Source organism: Uranotaenia lowii, chromosome 3, assembly GCF_029784155.1.
Source record: "Uranotaenia lowii strain MFRU-FL chromosome 3, ASM2978415v1, whole genome shotgun sequence".
Classification (NCBI taxonomy): domain Eukaryota; kingdom Metazoa; phylum Arthropoda; class Insecta; order Diptera; family Culicidae; genus Uranotaenia; species Uranotaenia lowii.
Window position 1 is genome coordinate 327,472,962 of NC_073693.1, and position 22,458 is coordinate 327,495,419.

The following is a 22,458-nucleotide window of genomic DNA, read 5'->3' on the forward strand; positions in this document are numbered from 1 at the left end:
AATAGCATCATTTTGATTTGAATTTCACAACTGAACGAGTTTGAAGGCGTTATTCTGCGTCATATAACAGATGTGGCTCGTCAAATAAAAAAAATTGAAATTGATAATTGTTAATTGATAATTTTCCATAAAATTCTGCAAATGTCTAACAAACATTTTGGTAATAATAATTTTGGACCTCCTTTTTGCTGATCTCAGCGGCCATTTTGTTCCACAATCTCTTCATCTCCTGTTGCATCCCAAGTCGTCCTACATTCTTCTTTATCTTCAGCTTGACAATTGCCCAAAATTTCTCGATAGGGCGGAATTGAGGGCAGTTGGGTGGGTTGATTTCCTTTTCGACAAAGTCCTCCCGTTGGCCCGATTCCACTGTAGTACCTCTTTGCTGTAGTGGCATTTTGCCAAATCTGGCGAAAACTTTACTGGTGCTTTGTGAGATCTAATGTACGAAAAAAAAAACGTTTTTCAGGCACTCCTTCTTGTACATTTTGGAGTCCATGTTCTTATTTTTCAGAAAAACCGGGGTTTTCGCCCGCAGCTGCAAATACCTTGCCAGATCAAACACTTTCTTGCAAACTTTTCGGCAAAAACGAATTCGAACTTGCCGGGGACATCACCCGACCAGTGCAGTGCACCACTGCAGTGGTTTTATAGATTTTTTGGCAAGGAAGCTGCCCAAAATCCATCTTCATGTACGTTTCGTCATCCATGTGGATGCAACCGTCGAACTTCGTTGGAATCTTGTTGTATAACTTCCGGACACGTCCTTTGGCTACTACATTCTGCTTCAATGTCCGTTTTGGTTGCTTACTGGTCCGATAGGATCGTATTCCTTCGCACAGACGAATCCTTCTGACAGTGAACCGGTCGGCGTTAAATTTCTTGGCGATGTCGTAGTCCGATTACCCTGTGTTTGTCTTGATCGTTCTCAACACCTACAAATGCACTATGACGCTTGGTATGAACCTGCCGATCGATAGTATGCATCTCACGGTTCTAAGCTGGTTCAGAAATTATGTGGAGAATAGAATGCAACGAACAAAATATGGTTAATCTTACTTGCGATACAAAGAAAATAATCTAGGAGTTCCCCAAGGAAATGTATTGGGTCCCTTGTTATTTATATTGTACATCAATGACATGAAAATGTGCTTAAATCGCAGCCGTCTCTAGCTATTTGCAGTCGATTTCGTCTCCTATTGGAGTGAAAATGACCTAGAACTCGTTGTACAAAAAGTTAATGCTGATTTGAAAAATATTGCAGATTTTTTGAAACACAGAAAATTATGTCTAAATCTTGATAAAACCAACTGGATGATTACAGGAAATCGCAAAATAGGAGTATGCCCTAAGTTATTAATCGATGGTTGTGAAATCGAAAGGGTTCGTCAAGTCAAATACCTAGGAGTGCAAGTCGATGAAAAATTGAATTTTATAGCTCACATAGACTACACAACCACAAAGATTGCCGTGAAATATGGAGTACTTTGTAGAGTAAGTAGATACATATATGACTTTCTGGTCGAAAATAATTTACGTTAAAACTGTTATCATGCCACACTTCGACTATTGCGCTACAATTTTACTGCATGCATCTGATACACTAACAAAGCGCCTACAAAGAATTCAAAATAAGATCATGCGAGTAGTGATAAGATGTAATCGATACACACCAAGTACATTGATGCTCGACATACTTCAATGGTTGTCAGTGAAACAGAGAATTGCGTATAACAGTTTGATTTTTATATATAAAATGAAGAACGGAATGTTACCGGCTTACTTAATGGACGGTCTGCAGTACGGAAACGATGTACATTAGACTGAGTCGATTTGGGGTCATTTTTGAATTTCTCAAACCCTGGGGTCTTAAAAGCTTCGTTTTGGTCCAAAACTCATCCATGATTTTTTGCAGAATTTTTAAGTAACGTTTACATGAGTAAATTTGAACTTTTAGGTTTGTACGGGAAAATTGAATATTTTGTACTGAAAAATCAACATCATTTTTGTTTCTTCTGTGGAACCGAGCCTGCTTATGGTTTTTGTGCCAATTTAAAAATTCTTTAAAGGAAATTACCCGCTGAACAACTTTGTCGAATATTATAACTTCGTATCTTTTTAGACAAAAAAATTATTAGCTGTTTAACAGGTGTATGTCTTTTGGCATTAATGAACAAGAAATTCAATTGACACCACTGCTGGGTGCCTAGCGAAGTATTGCAAACCACTTTTCATGCCATACTTCGTGTAGCACAAGCAGTGGTGTCAATTGAATTCATGGTTAGTTAGGATATTCGACAAAGTTATTCAGCGGGAAATTTCTTTGAAGGAATTTATAAATTGGTACAAAAACCATTAGCAGGCTCGGTTCCACAGAAGAAACAAAAATGATGATGATTTTTCAGTACAAAATATTCAATTTTCCCATACAAACCTAAAAGTTCAAATTTACTCATGTAAACGTTACTTAAAAATTCTGCAAAAAATCATGGATGAGTTTTGGACCAAAACAAAGCTTTTAAGACCCCAGAGTTTGAGAAATTCAAAAATGACCCCAAATCGACTCAGTCTAATGTACATAGCTACAATACGAGAAGAGCCCACGATTTCAGATTACCGGATACGAGAAAGGAAATGACAAAACGATCAGTTTTTTACAACGGTCTAAAAATGTTTAACAGCCTGCCGCAAAATATCAAAGGCAGTCCAAACATAAACACTTTCAAGAAACTGGCAATACAACACGTTAAACAGACAATTTGAAATAATGACTAATCCTAAAAAGGATCATATGCTCGTGATGAAGATCTGGCGAAATACCAGATATAAAATTGTACGGTGATGGACATACGCGGGAGTTAGACAAACAAGTCGTACAGAATTAGATAAAAAAATGCAAACAAAATTATCCATAGGATAAACTGTCCCTCCCACTTCTAAAGAAGCGTGTGGGGTGGAGGAAGGACCCAATTGGGCCTGTGGGACCATCACAAAAAAAAGAAAAAAGTGATTTTTCCACCTGGACGGGAGATTAAAAAATTATTTCTTGAAATAATTAATTTAGAGACTAAATGTCTTCACAAAAGTTGTAGAACTTATTATTTTAAGCAACTTTGTTGAAGACACCATCAAGATTGCATGAAGCTCATAGAAGTTACGAGCATTTTAAAAATAACGAGCATTTTAACAAGTAATTTTGAGTTTTTATTCAATATCTTTTTAGTATACAATTAACAAACTTGGTATAATTGAGAAAATTGTTCAAATTTTTGAAACACACAATTTTGTGGAACATTTCAAATACACATTTCAACTAAGAAAGGAGATATACTACATACAAAATATCCAAAATAATGCCTTTTTCAGTAAGTTATAACCTTAAGATTTCGGACGAGTTCGTATAATTTTTTGAGTGGGTTTTGTTGGTCAGGCTATTGGCTTTCCATTGATATATAAATTTAACATTGGTTTTGGATAGATTTTCTGCAAACTGGATAGATTTTCTGCCAACTAGCAATCAATAATGCGCTTTTTTCTCTAGAAACACATTAGATTCGGAAAAAAAACCCTCAATTTTTCCTGTTTTTAGAAGAAAAAGCTCATTTTGATTGCTAATTTGTAAAAAATCAATCCAAAACTAATCAGGGTGGCCACAACTTTTTCATTTTGAAATTCCCGGTTTTTTCCCGGTTTTCGGACGAAAATTCAAGGTTTTCCATACTTTGATTGTCTATTTTCGTTGGCATATAGCAAAATTTTCAACTTATTTTATTGATTTGGTTGTTTTATAACACTCAAATAATTGAACACGAATTCGATTCTATTCTAAGATTTTCATCACAATTATATAAATGATAGAAAAACATTCTACACAGAATCGTTATGGGGTTTTAAATCACGTTTAAAATTTGTTTGATGTGTTACAGATATCAATTATGTTACTACAGCTTACAAGTTCCACGTCTCTAGAAATTGAAATTGTTTTAAGGGCTTTCAATCATGTAACTCCCTTGTCACAGTAAATTCAGTAAAAATGTTGTTTTCAGACGTTTTAAAGCCAGTAATGAATGCATCTTCAAGTGTAATATAATTTTTTTGCTAAACATTTATCATACTGATTTACAAAGGATTGCCTCTAATTGCCCATGTTTTTCAAAACACGGGCAGTTATGAACACTTGTTTTTATGAATTGTTTGATTATCAAAACTTATTTTTAATGTTTAAAATACCAATAACCGTCAAGGTCTTGAAAATAAAGCGTTAAACATAACTTTATCAGTTTCTGAAATCTGTGAATATGAGATTGTATGGGCAAGATTTCTTGTTCCTTTGTCAATTAAAAAATTCCCTATGACTACGGGAATTTTTTTAAAGACCACAAATCGTATCTAGACGCAATGTTAAGATTTCTGCAGAAATTTTCCCATTACTAAAAATTTTTACGTAACAATAATCTTAAAAGTGTTCATTACTACCTCATGTTAACCTGGGTAGTTATAAACAGATATAAGAACAAAAAAGCATGATATTTGTTCATGATAACTTTAGTTGACCCTACCATTTTGCGACGAACTTGTCTTCTGCTTAAGCTAAGTTTTAGAAATATATTCTTTAGAATTCAGTACAGATTTTTTATACATTGAAAAAGGCAATATTCGCAAAAAAATCAAATTCAATTTTGGATCGTTATTATAATTGTATTTTATACAATTCAGTGCTAAAAAGTTAACTTTTGGACACTGAAAACATTATCGAAAAGCGATAATTTTTAATACAAACTGTTTTTTTTGTCTGCAAAAGTACAGTGCACGATCTACTTCACTACAAATTTTCAGACATTTTGCATAGTCATTGACATGTGGTTATTTGCAAGATGCCCTTCTTGTAGGTCAATCAATGGATTTTCAAAGGATTTTCCAAACTTTCAAAAAATTGTGTATGCCACTCGTTGCAAAACTCAGTTTTTTCAGCACTCGACGTAATTTTCCAACTCGGCAAGCCCCGTTGGGTAAATTTACGACTCGTGCTGAATAAATAAACTTTTTGCAACTTGTTGCAATGAACAACTAGTTAGAACCCATTCATCAGACATTGTTTTTGCATCTTGAATTCTGACTTCAGAAGTTAAAAAAAAATATGGGCAGCAAGTTACAGAGCCTTTATTAAACCGTTTTGGGGGATATTCAACACCATATCAAAGTTTGAAATTTAGAAAAAATTTGAAACATTCATTCAATTCAGATTCACCAATTGTTTTTTTTATTTAAACTAAGGAATTTCGGTGCAAAATGAATATAGGAACAAAATGCAAAAAAAATTTAAAATTATATTTTCTGAATTTATTAAAATAAAATCAAAAGTATCGTAAATCAATAAAAATAAAAAACATTTATTTTTGATTTTCAAAGCGTAGTAAAATTAAATTTTGGAGGTTAAAATTGATTGATACTCGAATTAAACTACCTGTATATATGTACTATTCAAAAAAAAACTGAACTTCAGGACTAATGGATTTTGAGTTCAAGATAACATTTTGTGACATTAAAATTGCAAATTTTGGAAGAAAATTTTAAAAAATGTATTTTTTTGTAGTAGCCATAAAAAGTTAAAAAAAAAACATTTCTAAATCCTCTGCCGCATACTACTTCATATTTGGTTTCGAACTTTTTTAAAAAAATATTTTGAGCATTATTCAGTACTGTCAAACAAACTATATTTACAACTTAAAACAACTGATTTCGTACATTATTTTAACAGTTAAAATTATTTAAAAAATATTTCCTTCAAATAAAAATGTGGGTTTGATTTCAGTGAAAAAAGTAACAGTTAATTATACAACATATATTTTTATGTTGAGTCAATTTCTCGGGGTAAAAAAAGATAAGTGCGCCGGTTAATAATAGGGTTAAAACGTATTTTGTAATGTTTGCATGGAAACAACCCCTGTATCAAGAAAACAAATCTCATAAATTTTCCTCTTTTGAACAACTATTAACTTTTATGTCTAATAAGATACGAATTTACGGTTTTTGACAAAGTTATTCAGCGGAAAATTTTATTTGAAGAATTTGTAAATTGGCACAAAAACCATTAGCAGGGTCGGTTGTACAGAAGTTACAAAAATGATGATGATTTTTCAGTACTAAATATTCAATTTTCCCATACAAACCTAAAAGTCCAAATTTACCCATGTAAACGATACTTAAAAATTCTGCAAAAAATCATGGATGAGTTTTGAACCAAAACGAAGCTTTTAAGACCCCAGGATTTGAGAAATTCAAAAATGACCCCCAATCGACTCAGTCTACTGTATGGAGGCTATTCAGCTAGATGAACTAAATTATTTCAAAATCGCTTGTTTCATTTCAAAATTGTTTAAAGAAATATTCATTACTAATTTTTCGAATAAAATTGCAAACATAACGATTGGAAACTATTTTATTTGAAAATGCAGTTTTTAAATATTTTAGTTCAATCAGGGAAACTAGTTATATGAAATGAATGTGCGGCTTTATCGGTGAGGGTTAAAGAGTTGAAATGAAAGACGGATAGAAGATCAGAAGAAAATTCTTAGGTGGTGAAAAGAGCGAAGAGCATTTGAAATAGACAGGCTTCCGAAAAGTACTGCATTGCGATGACAGCTTTTTCTTCGCCGAACAAACTGTCTCGGTTTTCCTTGCCACTCGGTTCGCTGCTGTACCGTCGGTGACGAATCAAAACGCTTCGGCTACGTCGCACACGTTCGGGAACGAAGACTGTATCTGAACAATCGGCTCAAAGCTTGCGCTGCCGAAAATGTTGTGCTTTAAGCTGTAGCGAACCGAACCGACAGTTCGATTTTCATTCTTTCATGCCTCCTGTTTCGCAAATTATTTCATCCTAACTGTCGGCTGCAGGGCGTGACAGTTTTGCGCAGGACTGTCACGGGCGACTGTCATGCCCATACCGTATCCATGCCCGGTCGTTTGCTGCTGATGCTGCTGCTCGGTTCGAATAGATCGAACGAGCAATCTATTCCAACCGAACAGCAGCATACGACCGAGGCGTAACGCGATGTGTGGTGTCAGTGAAGGTTATGCGAAAATTGTTATAATAATTTCCTTCGATAAAACCTCAACCGTACAATTCAATACTTTTTTATTATTTTATTTTTATTTTTTATTTAGAATCATAGCCTTAGAAATTATTCACTCACGGGAGAAGTGGGTTGGGATGGAACACATTTTTTTGTGTCGATTCGAAGGGAAACTTGGCCGTTATAATTTTTCTCTAGAATTCGTTTCAGTATTAAAAAAATGAAAAAAATTGAGAAAACGAATTGAAAAAAAAACTAATACAAAAGGCAAGTTATGGGAACCATGAAACATAAAATAAATACTCGTAGAAATAAACACTTTGGGGTGAAAATCTCGAAGTGAGATCTTGTATTGAATCTCAATCTGGAATTTGAATCTGAAACATAAATCTAAGCCTGATTCCTTCAACTAGAAATCTGAATGAAGAATTTTAATCTGAATCTGAATATAAACCCCTTCTCTGAAATCTGAATCTGAAACATGAACTCAAAATTTGAACCTGGAATCTCAATATTGAATTTGAATAAGAATCTGAAATCTCAATCTTAAATAGGAATCCGAAATATGAATCTCGAATTTGAAACTGAAATCTGAATCTGAAATCAGAATTTGAAATCTGAATCTGAATCGTAAATCCGAATCTGAAATTGAAGCATGAAATCTGAATCTGAAATTCGGATCTTACATCTAAATACGAAATCCGAATTTGAAAAATGATTCTGAAATTTGATTCTGAAATCTGATTCTAAAATCTGAATCTGAATCTGAAATGTGAATCTGCATGAAATCCGATTCTGAAACCTTAATCTGAAATCTGAATCTGAAACCTGAATCTGAAATCTGAATCTGAAATCTGAATCTGAAATCTGAATCTGAAATCTGAATCTGAAATCTGAATCTGAAATCTGAATCTGAAATCTGAATCTGAAATCTGAATCTGAAATCTGAATCTGAAATCTGAATCTGAAATCTGAATCTGAAATCTGAATCTGAAATCTGAATCTGAAATCTGAATCTGAAATCTGAATCTGAAATCTGAACCTGAATCTGAAATCTGAATCTGAATCTGAAATCTGAATCTGAATCTGAAATCTGAATCTGAATATGAAATCTGAATCTGAAATTTGAATCTGAAATTTGAATCTGAAATCAGAATCTGAAATCTGAAATCTTAATCTGGAATCTTAATCTGGAATCTTAATCTGGAATCTTAATCTGGAATCTGAATCTGGAATCTGAATCGGAAATCTGAATCTGAATCTAAAATTTGAATCTGAAATCTGAATCTAAAATTTAAATCTTAAATCTAAATTTTAAATCTGAATTTGTATCTGATTCTGAAATCTGAATCTGAAATCTGAATCTGAATCTGAAATCTGAATCTGAAATCTGAATCTGAAATCTGAATCTGAAATCTGAATCTGAAATCTGAATCTGAAATCTGAATCTGAAATCTGAATCTGAAATCTGAATCTGAAATCTGAATCTGAAATCTGAATCTGAAATCTGAATCTGAAATCTGAATCTGAAATCTGAATCTGAAATCTGAATCTGAAATCTGAATCTGAAATCTGAATTTGAAATCTGAGTCTTAAATCTGAATCTGAAATCTGAATCTCATATTTGATCCCTAAATTTAAATCTGAAATCTGAGTCTGCAATCTGAATTTGAAAGTTGAATCCGAAATTTAAATCCTAAACCTGAATCGGAAATCCGAATTGGAATCTAAAATCTTGATCTGAAGTATGAATTCGAAATCCAAATTTGTATCTGAAATCTGAAATCTCATATTTTAATTTGAAATCTGAAATCTTGAACTTTATTATTCACTAGCTGACCCGTTGTGCTTTGCTACACCTTCCGGAAATAAATGTAATTTGTAAAAATTTATTAAAATTTAGATTTTAGAGAGCATTGTTTTAAATCATACCTCATCATACTTCAGAACCAACAACTTTGAAATGAGAGCTGCAGCTGCAGTTCTGAATAGCAATTTAAAGATGGTATATATTATTTACTGATCTCTAAACTCGTTTTTCAAGATCTGAAATTTGTACTCTGTACCCATAAAAAACCTTTTTAAATATCGTCCCTTCTTTGAGAAGCTCTTTATCTTAAATTTACATGGGAGCTCTCCCATCTTTTTCAATTTTGTCCCCCACTGCTTGAAGAAGGTAGGCAAATTTAACCGGCTCGATACCCAAACAGCACTTATCATGGTAATGAAAAATATATTAAATTAGTTATGTATTAAATACAGTGCAAATTTCTTTTTTTTAAATTAATTTACTACGGTAAACATATAAATATTTAAAAAAAATATCAGTTGCATCACTAAATAAGTTCTCAGCGTTTTTTTTATTTTTTCTTTGAAAGTCAAATTTTCAAAAATTTAGTTAAAAACAAATTTCTAAGTTTACATTTGTCCCGCATATTGGGGCAAGTGTCAATGCAAAGCTTATTTACAGATGTGTCAGAGTAATGGCTTTAAAATGGATTTAATACGAATTCCTGTTTTTTGTTTTATCAAGTTTCACTGATACCTCTGCAGTATTCCTGCAATATAAATTTATGTTTGTTATTCCACTTTTAACGAATGCTGTTCAAAGGGAATGACCTTCATTTACAAAGACATTTAAGAATTTTCAATATCCGCTGCAGTTTCAACATTCGGAATACCCCTTCTGGTCTTTCCAACATATTGAATCATTTTGAAGATGAATTTCTTAAAAGTTCGCCGTTTGCCCTTGCCCCACCGTGTAAGTTGACAGAGAGGAATATTGTTTTTAACACTTTAAGGGTAAACTAAAAATTTCTTTTAAAAATTTTGCGTCCAGTTGAATATCGGTTCTAAAGTCTCGCTTTTCAAAAACGAAGCGGATTAAAAGTCTCTTTTATGCAGCCATGTAATACAAAAACACTTTTCATGTTAAGTACGTACTTGAATTGGTATGTAAGCAAAAAGTACAATGGTTTTTTTTCAGAATTATTTAAAATAAAAAGCTCCCATTTTTATTTCTAAATTCGTTTCAGTTGTGTATTTGGGCCGAAGTAACAATTTCTAGAAGAAAACCTAATTTTTATTTTTTTTTTAACAGAAAAAGTTGAACGTTTGAACATGTTCTAATGTTCCTTGAATGAAAAGACGAATGCTACCTACATTAACACGAACTAAATATGGAAGTTTTTTAGCAAATCTTTCAATTGGTTTTGATTCGATTAATAAAATACCAATCCGTGTCACATCTAGGCGTCATTTATTACCACGTGCTGTGTACAAATCAAATAAGCAAGAAAAAAACACATCTAGGTTGCATATCGCCCCACGTGTTTGAGAAACAGGCGCCTTATTGTTAAATTTTCCAGCAATCAATGAACAGTGTGCTTTGGTTACCATCCTCTTGCGACGACGTTCGCTCGCCCATGGAGACGAAAAACAAACCCCTCAAAGAAAATATGCTTGGTTGAGAAATACGCGCCAAAATATTCCTACTGATCAGTATGCTATGCCTGGGTTACTATCCTTTTGCGACGTTGGCCGCGACGCCTCGACCATAGAGACGAAAAACAAACCGCCCAAAGGAAAAAAAAATCTCAAGAAAATGGATGTCATGACTTTAATTTGTTTCGAAAAACTACAAATTTTGTATGGAAGCCTCTCATTCCTTAAGTCGGATGGAGTTTTGACTATTACAGAAACCATCCCCGGCCTCAAAAACCCTCAGATGCCAGTTTTGACGATGATCGGTTCAGTAGTTTCCGAGTCTATAGGGAACAGACAGACAGACAAACATTCATTTTTATATATATAGATAAACGACATCCAATTTCAGGCTGGAAAACAACACGCATCAATGCGTGTCGACCAACTAATAACGTAAGGATAGCCAGCCGCAGGAGCTAGCTTGAGCTTCAAGCAGAAGTTCGTTAATTCTAAATTAACTCGACCCGAGCGTGAGCCGATGATGATCCAATGCGAATTTCGGCTACAGTCGGACGTAATTAGCAGTACTGTCATGCGAAGTTCAACGCATTGAAAACTGTCACGAAGATTTTCCCAAAACTGTCACGGAGCTTTAAAGGCTATCATATCCAGGAGCAAACTTTCGCATGAGGTAAACCAAGGCGTCGTTGTACATCGCACGACCGCGCCTTTTAAAACTGTCGGGGAAGAAATATTCGGAAAGCTTTCACCGACGTGGATGTGCGACGTTCGCAAGAATACTGTCGTTCGGCAGTACTTTTCTGAAGCCTGGAAATAGAAGCTTGACCACATGCTAAATTCTTTGTCCCGCATCAATTAACTGTATTGAAGAAGTAGTACCCAATAGAGATGGCACTACATTTTTCGATACAGTTAATTATGGATGGTTCGACCGCCATTTGAGTGTGCACATGTGCCGAACGGACACATGTGCACACTCACATGGTGAACATACTGGCAACCCTGCTCTCGTGAAAACCTGCTTGCTTAGCCGCTCCGATTTTTCATCATTTTGTGCCTGAAAACCTGCCAAAACTTCGCCGCCCTGCCTAGAACCAAACAAAATTGCACCAACGTAACCAACTCCGTTCATCGTAATATCTTCGTTGGTTTGGATGGTATGTAAAAAAGCTAAGTTTACATTTGCTCTGGCTAGACAGTGGTCGATATAGCGCGCCCGCCACCCCGCCCCGCCTACTGCTATCCCACTTCGCCTAAAGCCCACCAACCTCCGCTGATACCCGATCGACCAACCTGCTGTTGCTGCCTTTGCGCGTCAAATTTACGCCTAATCTGCTGCTGCTGTTGTTGTAAATCCTGCTAAAGTGTTGAATGACTCTGGAAATCTCGATTCTGCTGCCAAATAAAAACATACATTGCTCGTTTGTTTTCATTTGATCCGCCAACCCCTGCTCCATCGACTACACCGATACGTCCCATTGAATAGCAACATCCCGAAGCGATAAGGATAGCCCGATATCTACCCAACATAGCCTAAAGAGAGATCAACCCGATTCCGACAAGGCACTGATTAGAAATTTTGCTGCCAGCCATAAGGTGAGAACACGCTCTATTGTTGCAAATTATTCAGCAAACCAAATAGTCCTTGACAGACGTCAATCAATTCTTGGTGATCATAGCGCCATCTGCATGTCAGTTTTATAACATCTAACGTTTTGATGATCACAGTGCCATCTGGACGCCATTTGCTAAAATCATATATTTGAATTCCTTGTTGCCATCATGACGGATGATAATGTTAACCAAAAAATTCTATCGAAGATGAGTCGCAAGTTCGATGAAATAACTGATCAAATAATCCGTAGCCAGGATTTTATGTCAACTATGGTAGACAAAACGCTTACTAAACTGCAGGTTCTGGCTGATGAAATACGTGAACTTAAAAGGGAAAATACTTGTTTGAAAAAAACCCTTAATGATTCAATCGACTATTCAAAATCTCTGGAGGAACGACTTCAGTCTTTGGAATCCTCAATTAACAACCAGGATAAAGCTTCCGTTGCTCGCAACTTAATTATAACGGGTATCCCTGAAGTACGCAATGAGATATTACCAGAAGTTGTTCAAAAAACTCTATCTGCGTTCAGATGTAGTATCCCTGGAGACTCTATAGTCTCATGTGAGAGATTTAAATCTAACGCTTCAACAAAAAACATACCACCTATTCGTGTTGTTCTAAGAAATCCGTCTACTAAATTGAAGGTTCTTGAGGACAAACGTAGATATGGTCGTCTTCACGTAAGTGAACTTAAGATAGCTACCTCGGAATCTCAACTCTGTCAATCTAACGTTTCTGTTCGAAGTGAAATAACTCCTTTCAATTATGGACTCCTCCAAAAATTGCGATGCAAGCAAAAACAGCTTAATATTGCTTACATCTGGCCAGGTGCTGATGGAAATATACTTTTAAGAAGGACTCCAAATTCCAAACCAATAGCAATTCGATCTCATTCTGATATGAAGAATATTTTAAAGCACTAAGATCGCTAAGTAGTGCGGCCTAGACACAACTCCATATGGCCGATGAATCGCTGACAAATGTTAGTACAAATATCTTCTGCGAATCTGTAGATGATATTTTACCCATCAATCTTCACATGAAAACTAAATTGCTACAGCTGAATATTCGTGGGATGAATAATGTAGAAAAGTTCGATTCATTTAAAATCTTCCTAGACAGTTTGCAAACAAATATCGATATCGTTGTAATAAGCGAAACCTGGCTAAAGAAAAAGAACACTGCTTTCTATAACTTACCGGGTTATAAAGCCGTTTTTTCGTCTCGTTGTGGTCATGGTGGTGGTCTTGCTGTATACGTAAGAGATGGAGTTAAGTTCAATATAAAAAGAAACACTCAAGATGAAGGATATCATCATATCGGAATTGATATGATACTGAATGGAAAACCAATGACTGTTCACGGAATCTATAGGCCTCCAGACTATAATCTGTCTAGACTGCTTAACCAACTAGAACAGATTCTTTCGGAAGCAGATTCCAGTAAACCCACTTTTATTTTGGGTGATCTCAATGTCCCAATCAACAGAATAAACGATCAATCAGTCCTACAATACCAGAGTCTCTTAAATTGTTTCGGTCTCTCTGTTGCTAATAGCGTAATCACTAGACCTTCTAGCAATAATCTGCTGGATCACTGCATAGTGCGATTTAGCGATCTAAATGCTATTACTAATTGCACATTTGAATGCGATCTCAGCGACCACAGGCCAGTTCTCACTACATACAGCAATAAAAGACCTGTACGAAAAGTCACAGTGTTATCACATCGGCGTACCAATTGGGAACAAGTGTCTAGAGACTTTGTTGACTTTCTCAGAACCCCTGACTTACAGAATCGAGATCCTAACGCCACATTACACTCGATAACAGAACACTATCAGCAACTTCTAGAAACTCATACCAGCACTTCGACAGTAACAGTTAAAATGAAAAAAACATGTCCTTGGATGACTTTAGAGGTATGGCGCCTCACAAAATCAAGAGATAAGATCCTAAGTAGGTGGAGACGTAATCCTAGCGACCACAATGCTACTGAGCAAGTTAAGCAGATAAATAAACAACTACAGTGTGCCAAACGAAAGGCAAAACTAGATTACCATGAACAATTGCTGAATACATCCAACACGAAAATTCTATGGAAACGCATAAATGACTTAATTGGTAAAAAAATCAAATCTGATGATCTGGTATTGAACATACAAGGACAATCTGTGAGTAACCCGATAGTCGTGGCTAACGCTTTTAATGACTTCTTCACCTCAATCGGACAGCATCTTGCCAATCAACACCACACATCAGGGAATATCAATGAATATGGCACAATTGAGCGTAGCAGGAATTCCATATTTCTTAGGCCAACTACAGTTGAAGAAGTGATAACGGTCATATCCAAATTAGATTCTACAAAAGCTCCTGGAGTAGACTGCTTCCCCGTTTCAGCACTTAAAACTCATCACAGAGAGCTAGCGCCTATTCTAACTTCGACTTTCAATGATAGTCTATGTATAGGTCAGTACCCTGAATGCTTGAAACTTGCTGTCGTTAGTCCTGTGTTCAAATCTGGCGATCCCAAAGATATTAATAGCTATCGACCTATCTCTGTATTGTCGGTCTTCAGTAGGATCTTTGAAAAACTTATTGCAACAAGACTGGTGGAATTTCTCGAAGGTGAAGGCTTCCTGTATGAGTACCAACATGGATTTCGAAAAGGTGGTTCTACAGAGGTAGCTGTTCTAGAATTAGTGAACAGTGTGTCACACAACTTAGACAGGAAAAAGGAAATACCTGCGGCATTGTTTTTGGATCTATCTAAGGCGTTTGACACAATAGATCACACTTTGTTACTGGCGAAATTAGAAGCATACGGAATAAGAGGCGTAGTCAACGATTTTATGCGGAGTTATCTTCACAATCGACAACAAGTTGTTAAGATTAAAAACACTCTTAGTTCTCAATCCCCGATAACTATAGGCGTGCCTCAAGGGAGCAATTTAGGCCCATTACTCTTCCTCATTTACGTGAATGATTTACCAAAACTTCCTCTGTGTGGTTTCCCAAAACTATTTGCGGATGACACGGTATTGGAATACTCGAATAAGGATGTACAAACAACAATCAGTGAAATGAAGAAAGACCTTGACATTGTAGACAAATACCTCCAAAATAATTTGTTAACACTAAACACTGCTAAAACTAAGTTTATAGTTTTTCGGGGAACTAAAACTAAACTGCCTCCCCATCCACCTTTGATCCACAAGCAAAACGAAATAGAAGAGGTCTCCAACTTTAAATATTTAGGTGTTCACTTGGATAACCGTTTATCCTGGAAGCTTCATATATCTAACCTTATAAAAAACTGTGCTCCTATCTGTGGATTCATTCGTAAATTTTCATATTTCATGCCAAGACATGTCTTACTGAAACTATATAATAGTTTTGTACACAGTAGATATACGTACGCTATAAGTGCCTGGGGACACACAAATGTATCCAATCTATCGATATTGAAGGTCCAACAGAACAGATGTTTAAAATCTATATTTAAACTTCCTCTCATGTACCCTAGCTTAGAATTATATAAACTGTCAGGTCATAATATCCTACCAATAAGCTGCTTGAGAGACTTGCAAACGTTAATCATTATGCACCGAATTGTAAAAACTAAAAACATCCACCACAATTTTAATATACAACATGTAACACATAACCACAACACCAGGTTTATTGATAGGTTATTTGTTGAAAATTCTTCTACAAGAGTTGGAGAAAGAAGATTAGCCACAACAGGCCCAAATTTGTACAATCGTCTGAGTAGAGACATAAGAAATAGCGAAAGCGTACCCATTTTCAAAGCCCGTGTAAAAAAATTCTTCAGAAATAATCTAGAGCGGCTAATGTAATGTAATGTAAGCTAAATTATACTAAAATCTAATCTTTGTTAACTTAAATAGGAACCTTTTAGAGGAACGCAAGTTCGTTAAGGTTTTCTCTGAAATGTTATCTTCATCAAATAAAGATCTAAGTAAGTAAAAAAAAAAAAAAAAAAAAAAAAAACCTCCTCACGTTTATGGGTGGGTCGTAGAGATCTCTGCATCTAACTGTAAGTAAACGTTGACTAACATACCTTTCCCCTTCCCTACACAGTCCGCAGGGTTCGGCCAGGGCACCTTCAACATTCTGTGGGGGCTGGTTTTCCATTTTAAGAGATTTTCTCAATCTAAGGCAACGAAATGGGAGATCATGCTTCTCTTGGAATTACAGGTCAGGAAGTGTATCACAATCTCGAATGTGAAATTGTTGCAATTCCGATCGGCTGTAATTCCATAAAACGGAGAGTTGATGAGTAGCACCAACCGAAGTTTTAGGCGACTGTTCATGCGAATGCGAATGCGAATGTCGGGTATAAAACAAGCTCGGCAGCTAATGAATCTTCTATCTAAGTATATACTTCAACCAAACTGCACGACTTATCATTTCCACTCTACTTTACAAGTGAAAAACGAGTAGTTTTTCTATGATTTTTTGAGCAGCAGAACTGAGCATTTATCAATTAACAGTGACCATATTTTATAAGAGAGGTTGTTTGTGTACGAATAATTTGAGACCCTACCTTTTTTAAAAGCGGAGTTGGGAAAGGTACAAGTTTTCATATTGTTTCGGCATAACTCGAAAACTTATCAAACAAATGGAGCCAAATGTGGCATGTGACCTACCTTAGGTACTTACAATGTTTTATGGTAATAAGCCCCCTGGTAATGGACGCTACTGTTTTCAGCATGTCTGGCAGCAAAATGATAATAAACGTAAACGCAAGCAATTTTTAATCACGCTGAGAACACAAATCTAGAGTTTGTTTTGATTAAGTCGTATGAGCCACCCAACGTGTTTCGAGAAAATCGCTGTTGAAGTTTTGTAACTTATTTTTAATTCTGGTTTTTAAAGTATTGCTCAATATTGTCTGAAAGTTTGGTATGCGATGCGAAAAAAGATGTGAGAGAGCCTGAAGTATCAACTGCAGGCATAAACTTGGGTTTTCGAATGAACATGCACTGACGACCTTTTGCTTTACATGTTTGGCGCAAACGTCGTTTTGGCTTTTGCTAAGTTTTATCTTAAATCTTCATTGCATAAGTCTTAAACTTAGCTGTCCCCGTCCCCACGGGTGATATGTGCTCTTCGGAATCTCCGTTTTCAGCAAAACGCTCGGCAATTGTAGTCCGAAGCAATCTTCTCTTAGCACTTTAGCAGTCGGGAATCGGAACTGTCCATCAACTATATATTTCCACTCCACTTTGATTTGCTGATTACTTCCTGTGGCTTTTATTTGTAACTGTAGGTTTGTTTCGTTATTGGTATCTGTGATGAAAAAGTAATTAAATCGGAGATTAAATTTTGTCCATTCATAAAAATTTCGCATTTTTAACTTACCTCTCCACAAATTCAAGAAGTTTATCCTGCTGGATAGTTTAAACTACTCTCACTAACAGTTTCCGATTAAATATATCAACTTTTGAACACTCGCTTAAGCATTTTTTGAAAAAAAATGCATTAGGTCGCAAAAACCAACTTGCCAAACTGTTATTTTACGACCTTTGTTTTGCACGATAATTCAGTGCAATGCAAATAGTCGCAAAAACCAAGTTGCACTCGAAAATGAGAAAGTCATTATGCGTCCAAAATTCAAATAATTTTGTAAAAGTTATTTATTGTCAGAATTGAACCGAGTTTTTACCAAACGTAAAATACATTTTTATGAATCGTTTGCAGTCAATAACTCAATTTTGTTTATATTGGTTCATACGACCTAATCAAAACAAACTCTAGAAATATTTATAATGTCGAGCGATGAAATGTATGATTCAACTAAATTGACTACAATATGAATTTCAATGGAAAATAATTTCCTCTGAAGAGATTAATTAAAATTGAATTACTTATTGTTATCCCTATTTTAATATCTGTTGGAAATATGAAGGTCATTTAATTTCAATGGCACATTTCACAAATCAAGATGCGAGATCGGGTCCGTAACGTCCTTGGGCATGGCGACACTCAAATCGGCCACCACATAGGCTGCTGCCGCCCACAGGGCTGCACACTTATCCAAATTCTTCGGATCCTCCACCGCCATGCTGTCCCCGTTGGAATGGTGGAACCTAAAATTGATAAGTTTGTTTGTTAAAACTGGTATCATGATGATTTGATTCTATTTGGAAATTTTTACCAGAAATACTTTTCGTTTTTGTTTATAAGCGATGCTCCCGGGAAACCACGGCTGGTCCAATGCGTTACGTCCGGACCTCCATCTGTGGGAGTTTGGAATTCCGTGGCATTTAATGGGGACATCAATCTTTGAAAAGAAATTATTTATTGTTTTAATGGTAAAACTTGATTTATATTTTGTACGAACTTACTTCACCACTTCCCGGAAAATACACTCGGCCTCTTTATTTCCAGAAAAATCCAAACCTTTGGGCTCGAAAGTTCCTATGTCGGATTCGAAGAAAAAGTTGAACTCCTTCTTTTCGTTTTCCATGTGAGCTTCCTTGTAGGCTTTTCCACCCAATAGGCCGAACTCTTCACCTGTCCACAGAATTGCCCGGATCGTACGTCTAGGCCGCAGTCCCATGGCTTTGAGGAAAGTGAGAGCTTTCCACGAGATCAGTGCACCACCTCCATCATCCATCGCCCCAACCCCAACATCCCAGCTGTCAAGGTGACCGGAAACCACAACCACCGAAGTATTCGTATAGGTTGTTCCGACCAGTTCACCAATCGTGTTACGCGACATCACCGGTTCCATGTTGCGATCTTCCATTTCCAGATGAATGGTAAGAGTTTCACCCTTGCGATACTTTCGTAGGATCATTTCCGCATCCTCAACTGTGATGCACGCAGTTGGTATCTTTTTGACATCATCATCGTAGGACTGCATTCCCGTGTGAGGCGATCCAATCGAAAATGGAGTCACCGATCGGATCAAACTTGCTACGGCACCTTTCCTGGCAGCCACAGATGCTCCTTTGCTGCGATACACAACGGTCTTCCCGTAGCCTTCCCATTTCGGAACGAATACAACGATCTTTCCTTTTACCTGTTCCGGAGCTAGCTTTTCAAACTCCTTAAAAGACTCAACCGCGATGACGTCAGCAATGATCCCTCCTCTCGGAGTACCGACGGTGTAACCGAGACCCAGCAGCGGCAAATTCTTTTTAAAAGGTGCCACTAACTGCGCATTTTCGTATCCCCTAACCCAATGCGGCACCTGCGCTTCCTCCGTGTGTACGTTCTCCAAACCGTCTTCCTTCAACTTCCCGACGGCCCAATCGATCGCCTTCTCCAGCTGTTCCGATCCGGCTAAACGAGCCCCAAATGTATCCACCAGCTCCGCCAAACTATCCCAAGTCTTACCGGCAAATTCACCGTCCACAATGCGGCCAACTATTTTATTCACAATCGGTTGATAACCCTTGATCTCTTGCACCAAAGCGTCCGGAAGTTGACAATCAGCACCGAGCTGATCGACATGATTATCGATGACGCCGGCCGAAAGGCGGCCACAATATGTAAACAACAAGCTAACGACGACGCCAACAACACGGCAGCTTAGAGGGATTCTCATCTTTATGGCCTGCGATGCGGTGAGCAACTAACGGCCGGCCAAACATTCCGGCGATCGATCGCCTGCCTTTCCTGGATTTTGCTTGATCATCATTTTGTTGCTCTCATTCTCTTTGGGGTGAGAGAGTTGAAATAATTGTGTTTATTTTTTTTTATTTTAACGATTGTATCAACCACAAATTCAATCTCGTTTAACCTGCAATATCAATTAATATTTGACCAGACTGGAGCATTTTATAAAGTGCAAAGCAGATGTGGAAATTTTATTAATAACTCTTATAGTGTTACTCTATCATTCGGGCATAGATTTCTTTCTATATTTAAATTTGAATATAAAGACGACCAAGCTAGCTAAAATCATTACATAATTAACGGTTTCGAATGTGAATATAAATAATTTTAAATCTCATTCTCATAATGAATGATGAAGTTTCAATTGAAATTTCTTAATATGGATCGATGCTCCTTTTCATATTATAAATACGGAACCCGAGATTTAAATAACAACTACCTGACCCGGCAAACTTTGTCGAGCCTTTGAATTTAGCAAAAATATTTTACCTAGGCAGAAAGAAGGTAAATCTTTATCTTTGTCCATGAAACTTGATTGGTACCGTGAAATTGGGTGAATCGGGACAGTTTTTGGACTATTTCCGTAATTTTTCTGTCATATTATGTTGAGTGGACCTTAACAACTTACATCATCTTGAACGTGAATCAGGGCGATGTTTTTCGCTTTGCAAATATTTTACACCAATTTATCCCGATAAGGTCTGGCTACCTCCAATTTTTTTTTGTTTATTCTATTTCCCCGTATTAACCTTTTTCGTCACCCAATTATGTTCAAAGATATGTTAATGGTAGTGCCTACCTCCAGGGGTAAAAATTATCGAAGAAGATTGATTTCCAGCGAAAGTTGAAAGCAAATATCATCTTATATTAACCCCGAGATAAGTGTCCAAAGAATGAATGACTTTTTTCGTCAATATAATATCAGAAGTGTTCTTCATAGTATACCAATTTTGCAGACATGGCTACAGTGTTTACAAACAGCACTTCTCATGGTATGAAATTCCGCGATTTTTTTTTGCTGCACATTTTTTTTAAATTTTGAGCGAATTTCCATATCATATCCTGTTTTTCGTTATCTATTATGCATTTGATACGCATTAGATATTCTACTCTGATTTTCATGATAATCTTTTTTATTAAAATTTTACCTTTATAATATTAAGCATGATATGAATGCTTAATTACTGAACAAAGAAAATTAGAACAATCAATCTATTCATCGAATTTTTACTCATAGCAACTTCAATTCAAAGCGTTATGGAATTTTTATCATTGTGATCTTAGATTCAAAATCAGAAATGAAATTAAAAAAATGTCTTCGAAAATATTAATCCATTTTGATTCTTATTATTTTTTATCATGGATCATGTGGTATACAAGAGTTACAAAGAGATTTAGCCAAATTTAACGGCTGCATTAAATATCTTAAATAATATAGATTGGAATTTGAAATTAAGACGTACATTTTATTAACCGTGTAGGATAGAGTTTATCACAACCCTGCGCTAAAATATGCTTTTACGAGTGAAAGAAAGCGAACTCATATACATGCTTGAATGAGAAAGCGAGAAAGGACGAGTAAAGGATGAGTAACTCATGAGTGACGAGTAGTCAGTTGATTGGAGAATAATGATGAGATCGGACGTGTTTGCTTCATCGTACGGGTTTGCAAACTGCAGGCCAAATATGAACGCCTGGTTTCCAGGACCGGTTACGACACACAACAGCAAAAGCATTCATTCCTTTTGTTAATCCAGCGCTGCGCTTTGCCCCAGAATGTGACGGACGAGCAAACCGATCGAAATACCACCCCATGTTAATCCTGGCATTATGAGTAACAAGACATCATCGACACACAGTATCTTGAATCCTAACTTATCAATTCACTGTTGAATTTGAATATGAAATCTGAAACTAGAATCTTCATTCTGGATCCAAAATCTCGATATTGAGATTGATTTAAGTTCCGGCTTTTCATTCTGAATCCCTATAATGAAATATTTAACTCACTACATTTTTTCATAATGACTTGTTAAGAATATTTTAGATCTTATTTTTCAAATTAAGTTGAACACATTTAATTAAATGAATCAAATGTTCCCTTTCAAGACGTAGACGACAACACTAAAAATGAAGAGTTTATATTCTTGATTCTAACCTAAAACCCTCATCTATTGTGCCTTATTCATTATTTTTCATCTATAAAAAGAATCGAATATCTGGATGCATTAAAACTTCAACTGAAGGATTCTGAATTTCTATTGTGCCTTATTCATTATTTTTCATCTATAAAAAGAATCGGATATCTGGATGCATTAAAACTTCAACTAAAGGATTCTGAATTTCGTGATTGATTTTGAATTTATATTCTTATTTATTACAGATCAAAATTCTATATCAGAGCAACACCTTTTAGTTGATTTGTTATCCTTCATGTGATCCGTTAAACTGAACGTAAACTTTGAATTATGAAACTGTCTTTTTTTTTAAATGCTTTTCAAGTACTTTACATCTCAATCTTTCTTTCTTTTTTTTCTAAATTCAATCTTTATTACAATTATCAATTTCGATTTTATTTCACAAGTTGGAAATATTTCTAATTAAGGATCTATGTTGTAATTACAAAAATTGTATCGCATCTGAACATGATTTTGAATTCCGA

At 35.8% G+C, this 22,458-nt stretch overlaps 1 protein-coding gene across 1 annotated transcript; it reads right to left on the bottom strand.

The window, feature by feature from the left end:
- Positions 1 to 17,932: 17,932 nt before the first annotated feature.
- On the bottom strand, positions 17,933 to 19,764 carry LOC129757566 (carboxypeptidase Q-like). The gene is made up of 3 exons (XM_055754841.1): positions 18,518 to 19,764; positions 18,328 to 18,453; positions 17,933 to 18,259 (listed from the first exon to the last, which is right to left on the bottom strand). The coding sequence occupies exons 1-3, from the start codon at positions 19,723 to 19,725 to the stop codon at positions 18,103 to 18,105; spliced, it is 1,491 nt and encodes a 496-aa protein (XP_055610816.1). The 5' UTR covers positions 19,726 to 19,764; the 3' UTR covers positions 17,933 to 18,102.
- Between the last annotated feature and the right edge of the window lie 2,694 nt (positions 19,765 to 22,458).